Raw genomic sequence first — 21,236 nt, 5'->3', positions numbered from 1 at the left:
CACTGGAACTCCCCGTTGAAGTCTCGGCTGCCACCTTTCTCATGTCCCTTTGGACAAAAGGGACGCGGTCAGCGCTGATGGACGGTCTGCCGTTTCGTGGATCCTCTAATCTTCCCGTTTCCTCAAAGCGGCGAACTAAATTCAATATCCCATTCAATGAAATTGGGTTTCTCTTCGTCTTAATTCCTTTCACAGTCCGTAACCGTCGCAATGCTTTAGTCGCGGATTCACCGTTCTTATAGAACAGTTTCACCACTAATGCTCGATCCGGTAGCGATAGCATGCTACTGGCGTCGAATGACAGATCCATTTCCAGTCTTATGTTTTATAGGTATACTGATTTGCATAAACAGTCTCCATATGACGTGTGAGTGCCATCTATCGGTCATCTTTTAAATACATTGTTTTAATGGAAATAACAAATTCCAAAGGATCTCTGAACATATTCCCGCAAACCGCAATTTTTTTCGATCATTACTTTTTTTAATTATGATTTTTTGAAGTTTGCTTGAATTTATGCCGCACCCGGTATATATATATATATATATATATATATATATATATATATATATATATATATATATATATATATATATATATATATATATATATATATATATATATATATATATATATATATATATATATATATATATATATATATATATATATATATTATGTATATATATATATGTATATATTATGTATATATATATATATATATATATTATGTATATTATATATATATATATATATATATATATATATATATATATATATATATATATATATATATATATATATATATATATATATATATATACATAATATCTTCAGTTCTTCTTATTATTACGAGGCAAAATGTTCATCTTTGTAAAGCGTTTAAACTTTTTTGGATTAGCTCGTAAGCAAAGTAACCTACTCACAGAACGACGCCTATTCAAAGTCGGAAAGAAAGGCCTTGGTAAAATGCTCAGAAATGCTATTTGTAGGAGAATTGGACTTTGCTGAAAAGAACTGAATAAGTACTTGCTGTAGGCTCATGTTTATCGCATGATATTGCTGCTGCACATTGGATAATTAAAGTTTCATAGTAAGCAAAAATAATCACTAAAAGAATTCGAGACAACTGAATTCATGGCCTCCCCGTTTCTCAAATCTGGTATGGTAGCAGGGACCTTTTCCGGTGAAGTATTTGTGAAGATGGAAGAAACTTCTAAATATATTTTAAGAATTGTCAATCAATATGCGAAAATAAATAAATAATTCCGATTGCAATTGATACAGTTCTGTGGAACAATAATATGGATACAAGTATGTGTCCCTATAAAATATTTGATTTAAATTTAGATATTGGCATAATATACTCAAATACAGAATTTTTGCTAAAGAATTTCTATTATGATAAATATATTATTTAGCAATATAATTCTATGCCAGTAGTTTATTTACTTAATGTAAGTGAACAAATTGTATAAAAAAAATCTGAATTCATGAAGTCATTTGGCATATGAACATAAATCGTCATTATGTCTGAGGGAAAGAAAAGATTCGTATATGGTCTTCGCTATGTATTTACCCAGAGAGCATGAGGCTCATCATAATACTGTAATACAATAGATTTGCAATACTGTCTTTATATCTCAATCTTTTCTTCGGCAATATTCAAGGATGATATTAGATAACAAATATTCCTATTCAGGAAATTAAGTTTGAATAGATTTATTCCTTTTAAAGTGTGAAGTAAATAGAAAAGTATTTAATTTGATTTTCTTTTGTTTTATTATTTATTTATTTTAAAATTCAGACATTTTTTTTGCTTTCATTTAATTTTTAATTTATTTTTATACATTTTCTTTTTAAAAAACAGTATCTTGTTAACAAATTTCATAATCATATCAAGGCTTTATGGAACAACGTTTAGTTGCTAAAATCTGATTTTTTGAAGCATTTTAAGATGCAATCGAAATTCTCCGAAGAATATCAATAAGAAGATGTCGAATTTAAAGAAATATATATCGAAAAATCTGTTAAAAAGTATTTTTAGTTAGAAATTCTTCATGAGTTGAAATTTAATACTTTTGATTGTTAAAAGATCTCCAGGACTAACTTAGCTGGTTTGCGCATACTTGGTTCTTAGCACGGAAGAATATAGCATTTGGGCCATTTTCCATTTGTTTTGATTTAATGTCAGCATCAATGGGGCCCCTACTCATGAACCTTTTCCTCGAAACCAAAACATTTGAAAGCAGCATCTTTAGATACAAAGGTCTCGTGATCACTAAATTTAAAGCGACTGCATTATTTTCTCCGAGGTTATTTAGAAAAGATAACCTTCGAAGCGGAATCCATATGTGGAGCACACTTCATAAATTGCATTATTCTGCAAATACAAATTTGTTACGCTAACACATTGAATAAAAATGATTTGTTTCGAAAAATTATTTCTTCATTTTAGCCGAAGTAAGTAATTTCGAGCAAATATTATAGAGCAATGACTTTTATTTCAAGGTCATAAAATTGTTAATGAATCGTTCTTTGATAATATTTAATTTTGTTATAAAATAATTTAAGTTTTCCTTATCATGTTATTTTTTATACAAGCTATTTCCCTTTTTTATTATTTTATTTTTTATTTATTTTGGAATGCAAACCAAATAATTAGTTTGTGCATTCTTATTGAATTTTAATAAAAGAATTAAAATGGATTTTTTTATTTATTAAATTCTTTTGGCATTATTAAATGGCATTATTAAATTCTTATATAAGCCTACATTTATTGAAAGCAACTATTACTATACCACTCCATTACTACTTTATGATTTAAAATATGATCTCATAAATTTGGAAAAACTGCGGTTGAAATTATATATAGTGATAGAGGTAAACAGAGGAAATTCTATAAAAAATAGAATTTGTCCGGACACAAAAAAGCGGAAATGGGGAAAGGATAAAAATCTGAAACTGAAAAATGGATTTTTTTTTTTCTCGTTTAAAGTAATTCGGAATGGGAAGTATAAAAATAAAAGATTAAATAATATTTCAGACTCACCTCCACACATTGCTGTAAGCAGACGCTGACTGTGGCCAGAAAGATGACGAAGTCTGAGCTCTGGAACTTGAAGGCACGAAATTGGGATCTCAAAACGCCGTCGACCGGCGGATACACATCCAGCACGAAGGGGTCGACAGAACATCTGTAAAACGTAAATAATATGTGAAATGATGAAAAATTGATTTTAAAAATGCTTATTTGATGCTTACTAAGCATGCATGCAACTTTAAAATGCAAACGGGGTCAACAAAACAAGGATAAAATTGGTGCTCATTGCCCAAAATAAATTATCACAGTCATTCCAAAAATATACCGATAAATATAAATTAAAGGAAAAGAGATTCAGTGGAATTTCAAAATGGAAGCATTCAGTCCTGCACTAATATTAAGACAGCGTATTTAAAGCCAAAGTGCTTCAAAAGGTTCATTAATGAATGGGAATTTTCTTCTTGTATTACTTTCTTATCATCAATGCGAAAATTCTGTTGATGGTTATTACAAACAAAATGAAAATCATTGATCCCAGATTCTAAGATTTCCTCGAAACTCCACATCCCATATGCTTTTATTAAATTACTATACTTCGCACAAATTTAAGTTTATTATGTGTCAACGTGCATTTTTGTAGAAAAACAGTTTCTTTGAGGACCCATATCTAACGCTTTAACTCTAATGCCGCAGCATATGGTAAAGGTAATGAGCCTGAAATAACGTGAATGCTACTCACCCGTTCATAACGACTACTTCTTCATGACTTCTTGTGGCGTCTGCGAGTGTCAGATACCTCAATGAAATATCGTAGTGAGCTGAAAAGAAAAGAAAAACTTAGTTTTCGCAAGCACATATATTTCTCTGAATCCCTGGTCCAAGTCTTGATTCATTTTTCATCATTTAAAATTCACGTTTAACGTGTCAAACAGTGCAGCTGTAACATTTAATTAATAGAATGAAATTTCAAAATATTCCAATAAAACAATTATTTTGTAATACAGGGTCTTTTCATGTCAACTAAAGAGAAAATGAATATTCTTTTGATTGTCCATTTCCTTGTTTTTCCGAAGGAATAGACAATCCAGCCTTTTCACCTCTCTTTGTAAAGTCGCGTAAAAACACAGTAAATAGAAATGCCATCAGTCGTAAAAGGAAAATAGATTAGATCCACGAAGAAAGTGAAACGCTGATGCGATCATTTGTTCCACCCAGCAAGAAAAATCTAGATCTGTAGCACATAGGAAAGACAAAAAAAAAAAAAAAAAAAAATCTGAAATTGTAGTTTAATAATAATACTTAATTAATAGTAAATTTCTTAAAGACTAATTTAAATAAATTTTCATTTTTTGCTAAATTATAAAAAAAAAATGAATGCATGATAGATTGTAATGAAAAGCATTTTAGGTTATTGATAAACTATTCCACTTAATTAATTACTTAAATACTATTGCTTAAACCATGAGAAAATGCTGACGGATGAATGAAAAATTTATTTTTATAGCCTGACAATATTATACCATAAACGATTAGAAAGATTTACTTCTTCATGTAACTCATAGTTGTTGCACTTATTAAAAAAAAAGAACAATTTCCGTTTTAGGTTGTAAGATATCCGCATTGTATTCTTATCCGATTTTGATTTGATACTTTTATTTTTTAATAAATTATAGAATTTGATATAACTCAAAATCACTTAATGCATCTGTAATTAAAAAAAAAGGAAAGCAACATGAAAGAAAAATGTAGTTTCCTAATTAAAGTTAAGAAGATAGTCATATTCATACTAAAAATAATAAATGAGTTCGGAATAGATAAATGACCTTTTTGAATTATTATTTCTAGGATATACTTATTTTTAAATATTCATTCAGTGTTAAAGTCCCAAGCAAAATGTATTATGATATACATAGATAGTTTGTTTATTCATCTAATGCTCCTATAGTATTTTCTATTTTTTAAGTAACAGTCGCTAGCTACATTTGAAAGAAGATTATTTCAGTAATTCCCAATTTAAAATTCAATATTTCAAATATGCTCGTTTTATTGCTCTTATTTTTCGGTGAGGAAAATGGAACATCGCAGTGCATTGTTACAGATATATTTTGAAATAAATATTTATATGAAGAGAATACGCTTGTAAGAGCATTACAGAATGGGTGCTGCGTTCTAATGCAGGAGAGATTTCACTTTTGAGATCATAGAGTATTTATCTTTGAAAATTTAAGTGTGAGGAAAATAAATATGTAATGTGATGCGATAAAACAATTTGTTACAAATTATTTGATCACATTACATTCTAAAATGTAGAATATTTTAAGAACGAAAATGTTTGAGTTTGTTAAATGACTAAAGCAATATAATAGAGTTAATTAACATAATATTCATTATGACTTTAATAATTGTTTCATAGAATAGACATCTACAATAAAGTTGATATTTAGAAAATAATAAATAAATGCTAGTAAGATTACACTAAATTGAAATCATTTTATCAAATAGAGAAATTGTGATAAAGCAAACCTGACAGAAATTCCTTTGTTTATTTAATTTTTGCCAACTATTGAATTAAAATATTTATTTGGACGAATTCACACAAAGATTCATTCTGTCAAACTACGTTGTTTTCGAATCTATCATCGCATATTTGTTATATTTCCCATTTTTGTAATCTAATAATCGGAATTGAAGAGGTGAACTAGAGTTAACGAGTATCCATTTCACTGAGGTCATTTTAAATGAGTCCTTTAAAAAAGAATCTATTATTCTAGCAGGAAATAATAGCTTTTCAGTGGGATTGATATTGTTCCTTTATCTTTTCTTAGTGATTAAACAGGGAATTAAGCGAATTTAAGCGGTTGTTAAAAAGAAATTTGCTAGCGATTTCAGATAATAAAATAACTGGAATGCAGAAACAACAAAACATTTATTCAAGTTTATCTAAGTGGCAACTTAAAGTGTGGAAGAAGAATTTGCAGCGGTTTCAAACAAATGTAATTTTTGGAAATATTCGTAATTAAAATAAAAAGGAAGGATTTCCAGGAATTTTATTCAAAGCTGCCACGAATTTAATGCTGCCTTAAAAATTATATCTTAAATAATTTTCAAATCCAGAACAAAAGAAGTAAATCGTATTTTATGAATATATATATATTCGCACAGTTTGTGAATATTTAAATCGAAATTATTGGAACATTTTGCTACACAAAATGAAATGCTAATTTTACTTTAAGATTCAATAAAAAAGAATCAAATTGCACCAATCCCCCCAATTATGGAGTGATTCACTAATTTCCCAATAAGGTTCATTGTTTACGAAATTTTATCATTTTCTAAATGATTAGGTACAATTTTGATGACTAATTTATTTTAATCGATTGTTGAAATAAGCGCGAGTTTTTCACGCATATGTTTGGAATCAACAATGTAATGTAATATTCAATTATTATAATGTTTCATTCGGTCTATTGAGTGTATCATTCAATCTTCTAATTTTAATTCAAAATTGAAAGCTCATCTTGAATCGGCTGTTCATAGAGATAACGACATTTTTTTTTCCTTATCTGAAGCAATTCTTCTTTTTATTTCTTCTTATATATTTTTATTCTTCAGTTATTCAGTACAACATGAATAACAATAAAGCAAATATAAATGAGTTTGATAGAAGCTATTTTTTAAAACTCGTCAATATAAATTTTATTATTTCATATCGTTTTACATCACATCATTGATAAATTTCCGTTTATTTTAAAGTCCATCTTCATATTTTAAACATGTGTGCTATAGTTCCTAAATCTTATTATAATATATGCTTTCCGACTAAACGATTAGAAAAATCAAAACACCAAAGAAGACTTAAACATGGGCACAAAAATTCCAAATAAGTGCATTCCATTTTCGTTCAGTATGAAATAATTACTTCACAATAAATCTTACATTAAACTAATTAACAATACTTTTTGAACAGAAGGGTCTTCATTTTATTTTTATATACATTCATGTCCTTAAATTAAGGATAATGCAAGTTCAGGGAAAAAAAAAGAATATTACACCACTCATCAAGCAATGCTCTCCGAAGTTCCGATAGACATGAGGAGATGGTTGACGCGCTGCAAGTAGTCGGCCAAGCATGTCCAACACATTCTCTACTGGATTCAAGTCCAGGGAGAATGCTGTCCAGTCCATACGGGTAATATCCTCTGATCGGAGGTATTCGTTTAAGATGTTTGCACTGTGAGGACGGGCGTTGTCATCCATAAACACGAATTCGGAGCCCATGGCGCCCCGAAACAAACGTACATGTTGTTCCAGAATGTCGTTCCGATAGATTTGGCCTGTCATGGTTCCAATTTGAACATGCAGGTCAGTTCTGTAACCCATGATAATTCCTCCTTAAACGAGCAATCCTGCACCACCGTAACGTTGTCGTTCAATGATACTCTCTTGGGGGTAACGGGTACCTGGCGCTCTCCATATGAAACTCCGGAGAGAATCAGACTGCAAGCTAAACCTGGACTCACACAATCCCACTGTTCCGGTTCACACACTCTTTACCCGAGGCTAACCGAAGGCGACAGTGAGTTGCAGTAAGTGGAACACATCTGACAGGCCTACGAGCATACGAGACCAATCTGTCCTAAGCGTCTGTACACGGTCTGCCTTGAAACTGTCGTACCAATGACTGAAGAAAGCTGACGAGACAGGTCTGATGCTGTGATCCGTCTCTTTCTTTTGGCAGCAACTGCCAAATGTCGGTCGTCATTCGGCGTTGGAGCTCCGGGAGACCTGTGCTTTAACGTCTACTCATATTACCATCATCTTGGAATCATTGCGAAAGCCTGTAGATGACACTCGGGGCGATTCCAAGTTCCTCGGATACTGGGATACAGATAGCTGGGTACGCCCACATTCCAGATGGCCGATTATTCTACCATGTAAAAAATTATCCAAATGCGTCCTTTGTGTCATAACTATGTGGTTATTGCACTGAAAGGCTTATAAAGCGGTTGCGAACCATTTTACTTCTTTGCCTGTATTCCTTATACATCACTCTCGTCATTTTGACGTACTATCAGTATCATCTGGTGACTTCCAGAAATTTTCATATGATTTTTGAAGATGTATGTAGTCATTTTACGGATGATATATGTATTTTGGAGTTCGATTTCCTCGTGACTCAGAATTATCCTTAATACATGGACATGAGTATAGATAAGAGACACTTCCAGCTTTTCTTGAGCCCCTCATGAACAAGTAGTCATCAGGGCCTGCTTAATATTTTATTGAGTTTAATGTTTCATTGCTTCCTATTTTGCCAATTTCCAGCATTTTGCACTGGACTTCAAATCCTAACTAAACACAATAATATAAGATTTGAAAACAATAAGTTTTTCTTTGAAAGAAATACGAATGTAAATGGTTCCTATTCAAAACAATACAAATGATTCCAAGGAAAACAAAATGATATATTACAAGGAAAGCGAAAGTAACTTTAAGAATGACTTTTTTCTAATATTCATCTTTCTGTGCGAGGCTGAAAATTATTCAACAATTTAAGTAAACATAAATAAATATTGAAAAATGTTGGGAAAGTATAAGAAAGAAATAGCATATATCTAGACAGCATTGAAATATGGTATTGTTAAATTGTTATATTTTCGTATACAATAGATATGAGGAATTAAAAGTCATTTTTGAAAACAAATTATACTGACATAATCATAATTAACAATAATATAAAATGTGTTTTATTTCGTGCATTGTCAATCACAATAAGTAATACAAGATTTCAATAAATATTGCATCCTAAACTTATTAATTTCAAAAAAGAAAAAAAGAAAAAAGGAAATACTTAAGTTTAGGGGTACAAATAGGAAATGAAATAGGAAAAGCTCAGTTTATAATGGAGTCAACATACTGTGGTTATTAAAGTTCATTAGAATGTTTTATATATCAATCTAATAGTTTTGAAAACTACCACACACTGAAATTTATAGTTGAATGCTCCTTAATAGATTGTAACTCTTTACTGCCATTTAAAATTCAGATTCAAAAATATTTATTTCATCTGAAAAAAATCACTGTGGATTCATAAACATATGATAACGGTTAATTCACATCACTTCTAGAGAAATTGATAAATTTTGTGATGTAAACTTCACATTAAGGGAGCGCCAATCATCTTATGCCGCTCTGTGATGCTGTCATTACGGAGCAGTCAATTTCCCAGGTATCCTCTCTCAACCCCGAATATTTAAAAGCATGACCTGGAAAAAAATGTTTGTAGGTAAGGTTTAAGCCTTCTATGCCCAAGTATCAGTTTTTATTTTTTTCTACACATTGTTGTATGTTGTTCTGAAATATCTTCATAAATATAAGGGCAATCAAATTATTTTAATATTAGAACATACTTGATAGCTTTATGCCATGTCTTTTTATTTGGTACTTATATGTAATGATAAGTATCATAAATTTCATAATGTAATCTGCATTTCACACACTTTTTTATGTAACACACTGATATTGTATAAAACTTCAAAATTTCATCATTCCTTGCAATGTATTACCGCAATTATTTCCCTATATAATAAAAACTACTTTGCCTTCATTTTTGTTCAATTTGTAACCTTCATTCAACAAAGCATTTTTTTTTTGGCGCTTTGTTATCAAAGTGGGAGCCAGAAATGTTTGTCAGAGAGAAAACTCTGTGCTAAAAGTAATTCTATTAAGGGAATCTGAAGAGGATTTCAATTGGGAAAAAATGTAAGCGAGTCTTTGAACAGCGGTTTAATGGGTACAATTTTACTCCCCTTCCCCTTTTAGTGAAAATGGATATTGTAACTAATTGATATGATGAATCCTTGCTTTTGATATTGATAAACAAGAACAACTGGGAAGTTCGTGCACCTTCTTTACAAGTGAAGCCCTCTAAATTCTAAAAGACGCTTTATTTGTTGAAATTTATTGTCAATGCTTTATGTGTGTAGTTTGTAGTTTTCGAATCTTTAAATGGATAAAGAAGAGTTTTGAGAAATATTGAAAAAGAACGAGGATGAGCCACTTGGTAGAAATAAAGGAATTATTAGTATAAAATCTAAAACAATTTTAAGGCACTATTGTCTGTCACAAAATTGTAATTTTTCATATTCAAATAGAGTTTTTATTATCTTTCCATCATCGAAAGACAGGGGTATTATTCTTTTTTTCAACCCAATACAAAAATCCTCGTAGAGTGTTGGTACACGACATAAGACAGGTAACTTGTGCGACTCATTTGCGAGCCTTTCTTTTCCTCCGTGATTTTTTACGATATCGGAAGGACACGCCATACCATCCTATCTAAGAAAGAATTCAAAGAAGAATAACTTGGGTAGTTTATGTCGTTTGAGCATGAGTATAGCCTCTGTGGCATTGTAAGATCAGGATTCAGGTTCATTCTGAAAATATATTAAATTCCACCCATTCTACGGCAGATAGATTTATTCATACGCAAAAGCGGAAGAACATTTCATCTTATTATGACTCAAAAAGTTTCTGGTGATGGTGGTGGGGCAATAACATAGAAATAAGTAAATAATCAAAGACACGTGTAATGTTTGAAATCATTTTTGCAAGACTCAGATTTGTCAAACACAAAGATATAATTCAATTCTTCAGTCCAAATTTTGAATGATAATAATTTTTTTCTATGTATACTTAATACACGGCAAAACATTGAAAAGCAAAAAGAGATTAAAATGAATAAAGAGAAATTCTTTTTGTTATAACATATTCCATTTTTCTCTAATAATGTTTACAGTTATTTTTATGCAACATTATTTTTACAATTAGAATTGCCATTTCAGTGTGTCGCAGTTAATTATAATATGTGTTTGTTAAACTAATCTGTTTAGTAAAGGCATTATTTTTCAGATTTCAAATCGCAATGAATAGTAAAGTCCTAAAACTCAAAATAAAGCATTAATTAAGAAATAAATAAATAATATTAAAGAAGAAAAGTTTTATTGCTATTTAAATAATCCATACATTTAAGATATCTGACTAAGTTAAAAGCACCGACTTCTAATTACTAGCGAAAAAGTTTCTCTCTCTCTCTCTCTGTGTTGTTCAAACACTCTTCTTTCTATAATAGCTTATTATTTTTGCTAAGTTCATTAAAAATGCTGTAATGATTTTAATGTTCTCAGCCGAAAGATATTTAATTTGAAATAGTATTACAAAACTGAAAGTGCCGGCAAATTGGAAACAATTTATCTTTTTATGTTTTTTTAAATATGAAAGCTATTTATGATATGAATTCTCTGAATAATTAGAACGAATTGCACACATATTGCAAAAGAGGTTGACCATCGAACACTTAAAAAAAAAAAAAATCAAGAGCTAAAGGAAATTAGGGCTAAGAAGCAAGGGAAGAAACTGGCCGATCATTGCATCAATTAACTGCAACTGGAACTGCAAGTCGTAGCAACAAATTCAATCTAAAGCTACCAAAAGTATTATTCTGCTATGATATTTAAGCCTGAAATATTCCATGCATGTTCAATGCCGAAAAGCTGATGTGGATCGTTGGCGGAAGTAAATATTCATGGACAGCAAAGGTTTCTTGCGGAACTTGGCCTGAAATTGAATATCAGCTGGATATTTTGCATCCCACAAATGAAGCTCACGTGGAAGATTACCGACGTTTAAAATTTTTCTGTGTAAAACTGTTATAAATTTTCTTTCCATCAAAATAATAAACATTTACGATTCTCACTCTGTTCTTTGCTTTTTTCCTGCAAAAAGGAAATGCTCTCAATTATTTTCCTCCCACCCCCTATATTTGCATGAAAATTTCATACACTTTTCGAATAACACGAAGATTTAAATCGGGGCAAAATCTAAGTTGATGAAACAATAATTATATATATAAGCATTGTCAGAAATATCGCTTTGTAAATTAATGGGAAAGAAAATATTTATTCAAATTTTTAACCCTAATTTACCTGCATCTTAAAGTTTTTCTTATGCATTAGAATTTGGCGTAAATTGTTATGCATGTTTATCAAGTTTCATTAAAATATATAAAGATCCTTTTTCTTAAAAAAGATTATATATAGATAAAAAATTTGAGTTATTTTTATGTCAATAATAAATATCTTATCAAAAAAGCAATCATAATTAATTTTTTAAAAAACTAATTTTTTAAAAGCTTTACAACAGTTTCAATTTTCGGTATCATGAATATATTGATATCACTAATATGCTTGAACGAACTTCAAGTAAACTGTTACAATTTACTCAATTTTCGAACTGAATAATATAATATATGAAACAGTAACAATTTAGTTGTGATCACAAAGGAATTAAATATTTGCCAGCAAATGAGTTCGAATCTGTCAGAAATACAGAAATTGCCTTTCTCCAGGATCCCCACCGATAAAGCGTTTTTACTTAAGTTGGGAGCACCAATCGGAGACACTGCTTTCCGCCATAAATTCGTCGCATATTTCTAACTATTCACTAAACATTAATTTTTTTAAAATAAAATCAGAAATTAAATTGATAATTTATACGGAATCAATGAGTATAATAACATTTTTTTTTAAATTTCAAACTAACATAAAATACAGTAGACGCCAAAATATACAGTACTGAAATTAAAAGATGACAAAATTACATTATTGTTATATGTGAGTTTATTTTTCCTCAAAAGAAATTCACATGCATTCATACACACTATTAGCACGTTGATTTACCACGGTATGCGTGATATAAGACTTCAAAGTGTGCATCGCTTCGCTATAGATATGTTCATATCGTTCACATATCCTCAAACAATGGTTATTGCAGACTTCTGCAACAAAAAAAGATGATTTTCTCACGTAATGCAAGCACAGTTCTTGGTGGATCTTCACAGTTCAACACATTCTCCGTTAACATTCCCTTTCAGGCGAAGCAGTACACTACCTGAACGGCGAAATTTCGTAACAATAGACAGCATAACTCTGTTTCTTGGTGCCGTCTTATTAAAGTTGTCTCGGAATTGTTCTGACACCTTTATCAAACTCCGTCTACCTTCAGGACCTCTTCCGTATGAGCTGAAATAATGCTCAACTATAAATATTGTTTCCTCCGTCGAGAGACCCATTTCCAACAACAACCGCACAACACAACTTCCTTTTCACTACTGCGAACACGTGTAGCTGGAGCTACTCCTCGTCGACAAACGCCACCATGTGTTCAAGATGAGAGTTTCAGTACTGCATATTTTGGCGCATACTGTACTTAAAACTCATAAAATAAGGTTTAAGTCTTTCACAATCAAAAATAAGGATTGAATTTAAGAATGTGCCATTAAAAATCATCTGTGATCAGATGGGTAAACTGTTTCTTTCACATTTAAAAGAGTTTGGATATTTTTTGTACCAAAATTCAAAGACATCGCCATTTATTATCAAAATGTGCCCAATAATTAAGGTATCATAAAATATGTTGGCCTACTTTGTTTTTGTTTTAGTTTATATTGAAATCAAGATTTTGAGTCTGTGCTAAGATTTTGCTATCATCATGAATAATGTTCAAGATATTTTTTTGTAGTAATTTGTGTTGGAAACTGATGACTTAGTTGACTTTTAATAAAACACGTTCCTGAAATTAATCTTAATTCCAAAAACATATTTATTTACTGAAAATGGATCATTTACAGGATTTTTTCCTCCGAAATATCAGTATATTGAAGGATTGATAAGAGAATGTCGGATCATTTCCCGGCATTCTCATCATAGTAAGGTTTTGGACATGGAATGCACCACTGAGAGTTTCCTGAACTTGCACATACGATTGAATCATACTGACAGTTTTAAAATCAATAAAGGAACGCGCAATCGGAGGTTAGAGAATTTATGTACTTTCCATCATCGCCGGTTATTTATTTCGCTGGCGTACTCTTGCGCCGACTTATGCGCAAGAAATTAGTAGAGAAAAGGGAATGTCAAAGCAGAGATAATGGATGGCACGTGTTGACAATTTAAATAAGTATATTGTTTTTAAAAAAATGCAAATTTGGAGTTTTTTTTATTTACGTCTTACGCAAACTGTATGAAAAGAAAGGTAAGTGATATTACACAGGCACATGAATTATTAAACTGTCTCAAAATAGGACAAAAATGTGCCTTATTTGCCATTTTAGTTCACTTATATTGACTTTTTATTGTGTAAAAACACTGAATTTTTTTATTTAGTTCACTTACATTAACATTTGGTGGTGTAAAAACACTGGAGTCGTTTAATATGATACCATGGTATAAAGAAAGGATGGCCACTTAGATGACAACTGCTTGTCCAAGCTTCAAAACAAACAAACAAACAAACAAAAAACACAATCAGGAGCACTTTGGCTCATGAAATGACATTTAAAGCGCACTTACGACAAATTTTTAATTAATTATTCTTTTTATAATGTAATTTGGTAGAATACGGTTTCGAATCCAAAGTCCCCCAGCCTCTATGCTGATACTTTACAATTAGTTCACATCAGATGGCCAGCAATTTTGTTTTCTTAACAAGATAACAAACTTCTTTCCAATTTAATTCTCGTTTTATAAAGGCAGCTCTTAATTTTATTCCACAGGATGTACATTTAGCTCCCACTTTAATAGCTATTACAAAATTTCGAAAGCTACCAAGGAAGAAGGGGAACAAAACTTTCCAACAAAATCACAACAAACGCTTAGTTTTTCATTCAATGCGTCGTTCCGACAAAGGTGTTCTGATCCAGTGTTCATCCTTCAAGTGTCAACTGAGCCCTGCCCCCAACATTTCTGGAGAACAGCAATTCCATGCTCATTGTGCCGGCGCGACTTTCTCCTCAATCCACCATTCATCAAACTGTAACGAAAATCATTGGTGGAACCTTTCCGAATGTGATTGCGAGTTTGCCAACTATTGCAAAAAGTTAATTTTACACGAAAGGATGCCAAATGGGATTTGCTATTGATTCTTTAGCAAGCGCAGATTTATTGTACAGATCTGAAGGGGATTCTAAATGACGCTTTGAAATGGCTCTCAATGGAAATAATTAAATGAATAAATTCCTTTTTTTCGTAAATGATTTTGGCATTTGATACCACTGTTTTTGGTAGATTGCTACTGTTTGCATTATCTATTTTGCGCAAGTTTCATTCATGAAGGTTTCTTCTTTTATTTTTAGAATATTTCAGGATTCTGCCTTCATTTACACAGATTTGGAACTTCATTAGAATTTCGAATCTCAAAGGAAACATTTGGTAAACGAAATGTTTTTGAAAAATCGTTAAGTATTTGTGAGGTGGGAAGAAAAATCCGTTGGACTTATAATAAATAAGACGGGTTATTTATTTCCTTTATACAATAGTTGTATTTTAATAACTTGAACTACTATTTAGGAAAATTAAATGGAAATTGATTGCCACCAATTGATACGAAGAATTTTCTTCCTGCGTTTTGATAGGCATATATCACAAAATCTTTTAGACTTTTTCAATTTCTGGATAGTTCTAGAAAATGGTTCCCGATCTTAGAAACTTGTTCAAATTCTCCAATTCAAAGATTTCTATATTCAAAGATTAATAATTATAAACATGTCTCAAACTGAAAATAATTTTAATTATCATTTTTTATGTTGTATGGTAAACGAGACTTAAATATGAGGATTAACAATATGATAAACATCGCAATACGTCCAAGCGCTATTTTGCACAAAACTTAGCTTCATTAATTGCAATATCATAGATATAAAAGTATAAATAATGAAATTATTGTTATGCAAAAACAGATATTTTTACTAAAAAATTTATTTTATGGAGTACACTTATATTTTTGTGTATTGAAATATTTTTATTAATTTCTTACTTAGCAAATAAATGTTTAAAGTTATCTTACCATATCTATATATTTCTCTTTCCTATATATTAAAGATATTACAGATTTCAAAAATTGGAAATTGAATATTTTTTAAAATTTTATTTTAGATGACGTAAGAAATTGACTTTCCCTGCGCATTCTTTCCATTCGTTGATAATTTAAGGGGGCTCGATATCCAAAATTATTTTTCTACTATTTAGACAAAATGTGCTTTGTTTTGCAGCAATTTGACGTAAACTATGCAGAAATTAAGATTGTAAAATGATTTATGTGTTCAGAAATTGAAAGTTTTATGATTTCCTTTCAGTATTACTGTTTTTAGGTACCTGTAATTCAAGTTTCAACAGTTTCTCATTCAATTTTTGGAACAATACTCATAAAAAATTTATTAGAATTAGGAATCAGACCGTTAATACCTAAATTGATTTTGATAAAAGGATGTTTCCTCAAATATATATATTACTTTTTTTTTGGGGGGGGGTATATCCAATTTTTCTATTTTTACAATTTAATCAGTATTAAGAAGATTCAATTTTCTCTATTCCTGGTTCAGTTTAGATTATATTTTTGAATTTACAAAAAATATTTATTTATATATAGAAAAAACAATTTGAATGAAATAGTTAGAAATTTTAGCATTTTGTTGTTTCGGCAAAAATAAACTGAGTAAAATCAAAATTAAAGATCTAATACAGAAATAATACAATAATGAGATAATAATACAATATATCTCAAACCAGATAATTTTTTTCACAAATATCCAAACAAAAAGATAGAAAAAAAACAAGATATAATGTTATAATTACACAAAATGTTCTCGTTTTCGTAATTAATAAAAACTCTAGTTTAATTTAGATAAAATTGAAGGAAAAATTGAAAAATGAAAAATAACTTTTAATATTTTTAAAGTTAATATAATTATTTAGGAAATAATTTTTTATCCTTTTCATTAATTTTATTAGAAATTATTCTTTATTCTTTCTATTAACAATTAATTGTTGAATTAAAAATAAATAGACAAACATATTTTAAATAAGCAAAGTTACTGGTAAACCTAAATGAATAAAATTGTTTTTAAATGTATCTATATACATTTTTCAAACACTGTATGTTGATAGAAAATAAGTTCTATATCAGAAAATTCATGACTTATAAAATATATTCGAAAATTTATGCCCTATGAAAATAATTTAAAATGTCAATAAATTTCGTTTTTGGAAATTTCCCGATCTGTAAAAAAAAAAAAAAAAAAAAAAAATAAAAAAACATAAATTGTCATTGAAAAAAATATCTTTGGCAAAGTTTTAATCAAAAAAACAAATATCTTCCATAAAAATTAAAACTGAAAATTGCCGACAAAGATACGGCCAACGAAAGTCCATGGGTACTCAAAAAGCTCATTTTCTAAAGAAAAGAATTCTTCGCATCATTGAAACCGTTTCAAGGGAGTCTCCAAAACAAAGTAATTTCACGAACAAAGGTACATTTGTGTATAGGTGGCATTTATGCCTATTCTTAGATTCGAAGTTAATGGGGCGATCAATTTTTACGCGAGGAAAGGGGATGGCACCTTTATTGGAGATTTTGCGATATATTTTCCAAAAGTTTCCCCCTCCAATTTACAGTTTGTACGTGAAGACGTTATTAACGTGCCACTTCTGAATTAGTAATTACTTCTAATTTTGTATCGTAAATAAATTGAATCAAAGAAACGCAGACGTATATGTAAAAACGATAGACCGAATTTCAAAGCATCGGGATTATCCGGAATATTATTTGTTTTGATGTCAATAAACTACACTTTTTATGTCAATGTTTTTTTCTATTGCAGCATTACAGTTTTTTTTTTCAGTCAATTATTGACAGTAGGATATTGTGTTAAAATTTTAATACTTCACTAACATTTGATATTGGTCTTTTTGCTCGATATGTTTTTTTTTTGGTGTTTAATGTTCTGAATTCATCCACTTGTAATACCTGATGTTCAATCCACAAAGCGGATGCAGTAAATCAGCAGAATCTTATGGAGGCTAGAATTGGGCTTTTGTTAAATAATTTCCGTCTTTTCGATTGCATTAGTAATAGCTTTTATAGATACACGGATTCTCTGAAATGAAATGAGCAATAATGCAATAATGTTATTTCGAAATTTCAGTATAAATCTTGAATGCTGAGAACCACACTCACCCAATTGGGATATTAATTCTAGGATTCTGCTTTCCTCAAAATTTATAACTTCTAATACTTGTGAAGATATTTAGTAAATTTTATAACTTAACTTAAGTCAATGTCTCAGAGACAGTAATTCAGATTTATTTGAGGAAATAGTGAAGGTATACAGTTTTATTCTCTGTACGTATCATTATAAAAAATCACCAATGCTTCTTTAAAGTAATTTTTTCCTTTATTACATAATTTACTTTATTAGATTTATAATAATTCTTCCATTTTGTAGAGGAGACTCTTGTTGAAGCTTCTATTATCTTTTTTTTAAAAAATCCTCATAGCTGAAGTGGTTGGTTGTTGTCTTAATAATTCGATATTCAAGCAGTTGCACATCTAGAAACGTTTTGAGGTTTGGCATGGGCAGTTAAAGGAACGATTGGTGCTATTTATAAAAAAATAAAAACTCCTCCTTTGTTGTTTGCTGAAGGCCGTCTCTTCTTCAAATCAGATTATTTTATATAAGAGCAAACGTTTAAGTGATCTCTTAGTATGTGGATACCATATTGTATCAGCCATTTCATGTGCTGAAATTAACATTTTTTTTTAATCATTTGACGAAGGTAATAATGTTTTAACTCATTCGTACAATGTCAATCTAATAAATTCCCTTTCCATCTTCAGAAGCTGAAAAATGAAATATTGAAATATGCTAGCACAATTAACATATTTATTTAAGTTATGGTTATAAATTAAGGTACGTAAGTTTCGATTAAGTAAGTATAAATTAAGGTACGTAAGTTAAGGTCAGTTTCGATTTTTAACTTATTATTTTGATTAATATTACTTTTTTTAAATATGTGCCCATGATTTGCAACATTAAAAACTTCTTTCAGTATAGAAATTATTATTCATAAGATAATACTGATAAATTTGTTATATTTAAAATATTTTTATCATAATCGTTATAAAACAAACAGAAAATAATGAAATCTTTTATATTAATGTGATTTTTATGGGTAGTAAAAAAATTATAGTTTAATAATTATCTCATTTTGAAGACTTTGTCATACTCCACAAATTTGTCATACCATATTTGTGAAATGTAATTTATGAAAGAAAATAATTTACAAATTGGAATAATTTTTTCTATGAAATTGAATTTAATATTATAAACTTCACAAATTTAATTTGTAAATAATCCGATCAAATCTGAAACACATTTAAAAAGTTTTTATGATACATAATTAATAAATAAGCTTCAAACTTCGTTCGAATTTATCAGTGACATGCGGAATTGCATAAAATCGAAACAATCCTCCGAATTTTTATATATTAATTACAATATATTACTTAAAGTAAGAAACATCAAATACGAATGCAAATTTCAGTGCGCGTATGGACTTCGAATCCTTTCTAACGATTGACTGAATGCAGAGTTTTACACAGATCTGCGATTGTGATATAAATCCAAACATATCTGACATCATTTTTCCGAATAGCTGCGCTTTTGTGTCATTTGCATACATTTCAATATAAAGACCAGCAGACGGCCATTTTACTGATAGAATTTCCCCAAGACTTGATAGATATCTAAAATTTGGTATACAAATACTTATAATTAAATTTCTTTACATTTGTTTACTGTTTTTCATCAATATATTCCTTTTTATTTTCTATTTTTTCTTTCTACTTTATACGGCTTTCTCATTTTTTTATTTACTCTTTAATAGCCTGCCATTTTTGTGGTGCTTTTCTATCAGATGGGCTGTTTTGCTCTGATAGAGACACTAAAAAATGCAAAATTGTTTAATTATAAATTTTGTTTTTCAAAGAAACATCCATACTATCAATTAAGGAAAAGCACTATTTTGTTATTCAGTTGCGTAATACAAAAGTAATCAATAAGGGAATTTTATTGTTCATAGATCACTATAAAAATGCATACCTATATATTTGACTGAGTTATAAAGTAGTAAAAGAAGATAACTGAACACCATCTTATTTTACTTGGTAAACAAAAAAAAAAGCAATTTATAAATTTGCAATGTCGCTTTATAGATTTTTCACAAGATAGCTTAAAATTTGCTGAAAATACTATTCAGATGTAAGAATGCCAGAAGAAATGTCTTACGAAAGAATTTTTCATTTGAAGTATCTGAAATGAAAATGAAATATTTTCTTTAATAATGTATTTCATGCAAACAGAAAAAATAGCCGATTTGTTTTATTCCAAAAATAACCATTCTGAGGTCTCATTGTTTCATTCCCTGTGTGAATAATTTTAGAAACGAGCCGGGAGATTAATTTATACTATCTGGAAAGACTGAATATGTTATTTAAAACTCTTTTTGCCTTTCTAAACTGGTTGAAATTGGGAAAAAAGTCATTGCTTTTGTATTCCAGAATTTTGGAAAATATCATTAAAAAAATATTTTCATGCCATCTAAATATTTAAAGAAGTAGCATTTCAAATTCAGCTACCATATAACCTTTTTTCTATTTTCAATCCATTTTTGAATGCAAATTTGAATACATTTTGTACCAATTCCACTTTTTTTTTAATCATAAACCTATGCTATTGTTTAATCATACCTAAAACTCGCTTGTTTTGAGAAAGCTAAAATTAAGTTGCTCCCTGTCGAAGTTTTTATTTTGATATAATTTTGTCTCATATTTTAGAGAATTAAAATTTTTAAAGTGAGCAGGTGGTATATCATATGTCTGTTATTATTTATCTAGAATGCATTGAATAAAGTTACATTATACTCATTTTCTCTTTTTTATTGGAGTCATTGTATGTTTTATGACCACAGCTCCAAAGTCCTACCTTTTAACCTCTAAATTATAGAATCTAGTAATATTTTCCGAGCAAATCGTAATTACCCTATCATTAGTTTAAATTTTCTGATATTAGAATTTGAATATTTTATTAATGTTATTTTGGATATCAAGCCGCCCTATATATTATGTATCTAAATCCGAATCATAAAAGCTGAATCAAACCAAAACGATCTTCTTAAAAATCTCGACGCAGCAAATACTTTAAAAATATTCTTTTTTATACCGTCTTCGACAATCTGACAAGTGAAGGTTGCATACTGATTCACGAATACTATACACTCTGCCTATCTAATTTTTCACAGTA

General features: G+C 29.6%; 1 protein-coding gene across 1 annotated transcript in view; it reads right to left on the bottom strand.

Annotated features, from left to right (window-relative positions):
* LOC129970282 (uncharacterized) overlaps positions 1-21,236 on the bottom strand; it is a 462,116-nt gene that overhangs the window by 59,280 nt on the left and 381,600 nt on the right. Inside the window, exons 6-7 of the mRNA XM_056084446.1 lie at positions 3,783-3,861; positions 3,053-3,197 (exon numbers count right to left, since the gene is read on the bottom strand). Of these exons, the coding sequence (XP_055940421.1) occupies positions 3,053-3,197; positions 3,783-3,861 (224 nt within the window). The remainder of the gene's footprint in view (positions 1-3,052; positions 3,198-3,782; positions 3,862-21,236) is intronic.

This window comes from Argiope bruennichi, chromosome 1 (assembly GCF_947563725.1).
Source record: "Argiope bruennichi chromosome 1, qqArgBrue1.1, whole genome shotgun sequence".
NCBI lineage: Eukaryota > Metazoa > Arthropoda > Arachnida > Araneae > Araneidae > Argiope > Argiope bruennichi.
Note: the sequence above shows the minus strand (reverse complement) of the source record. Positions and strands in the feature narration are given on the sequence as shown.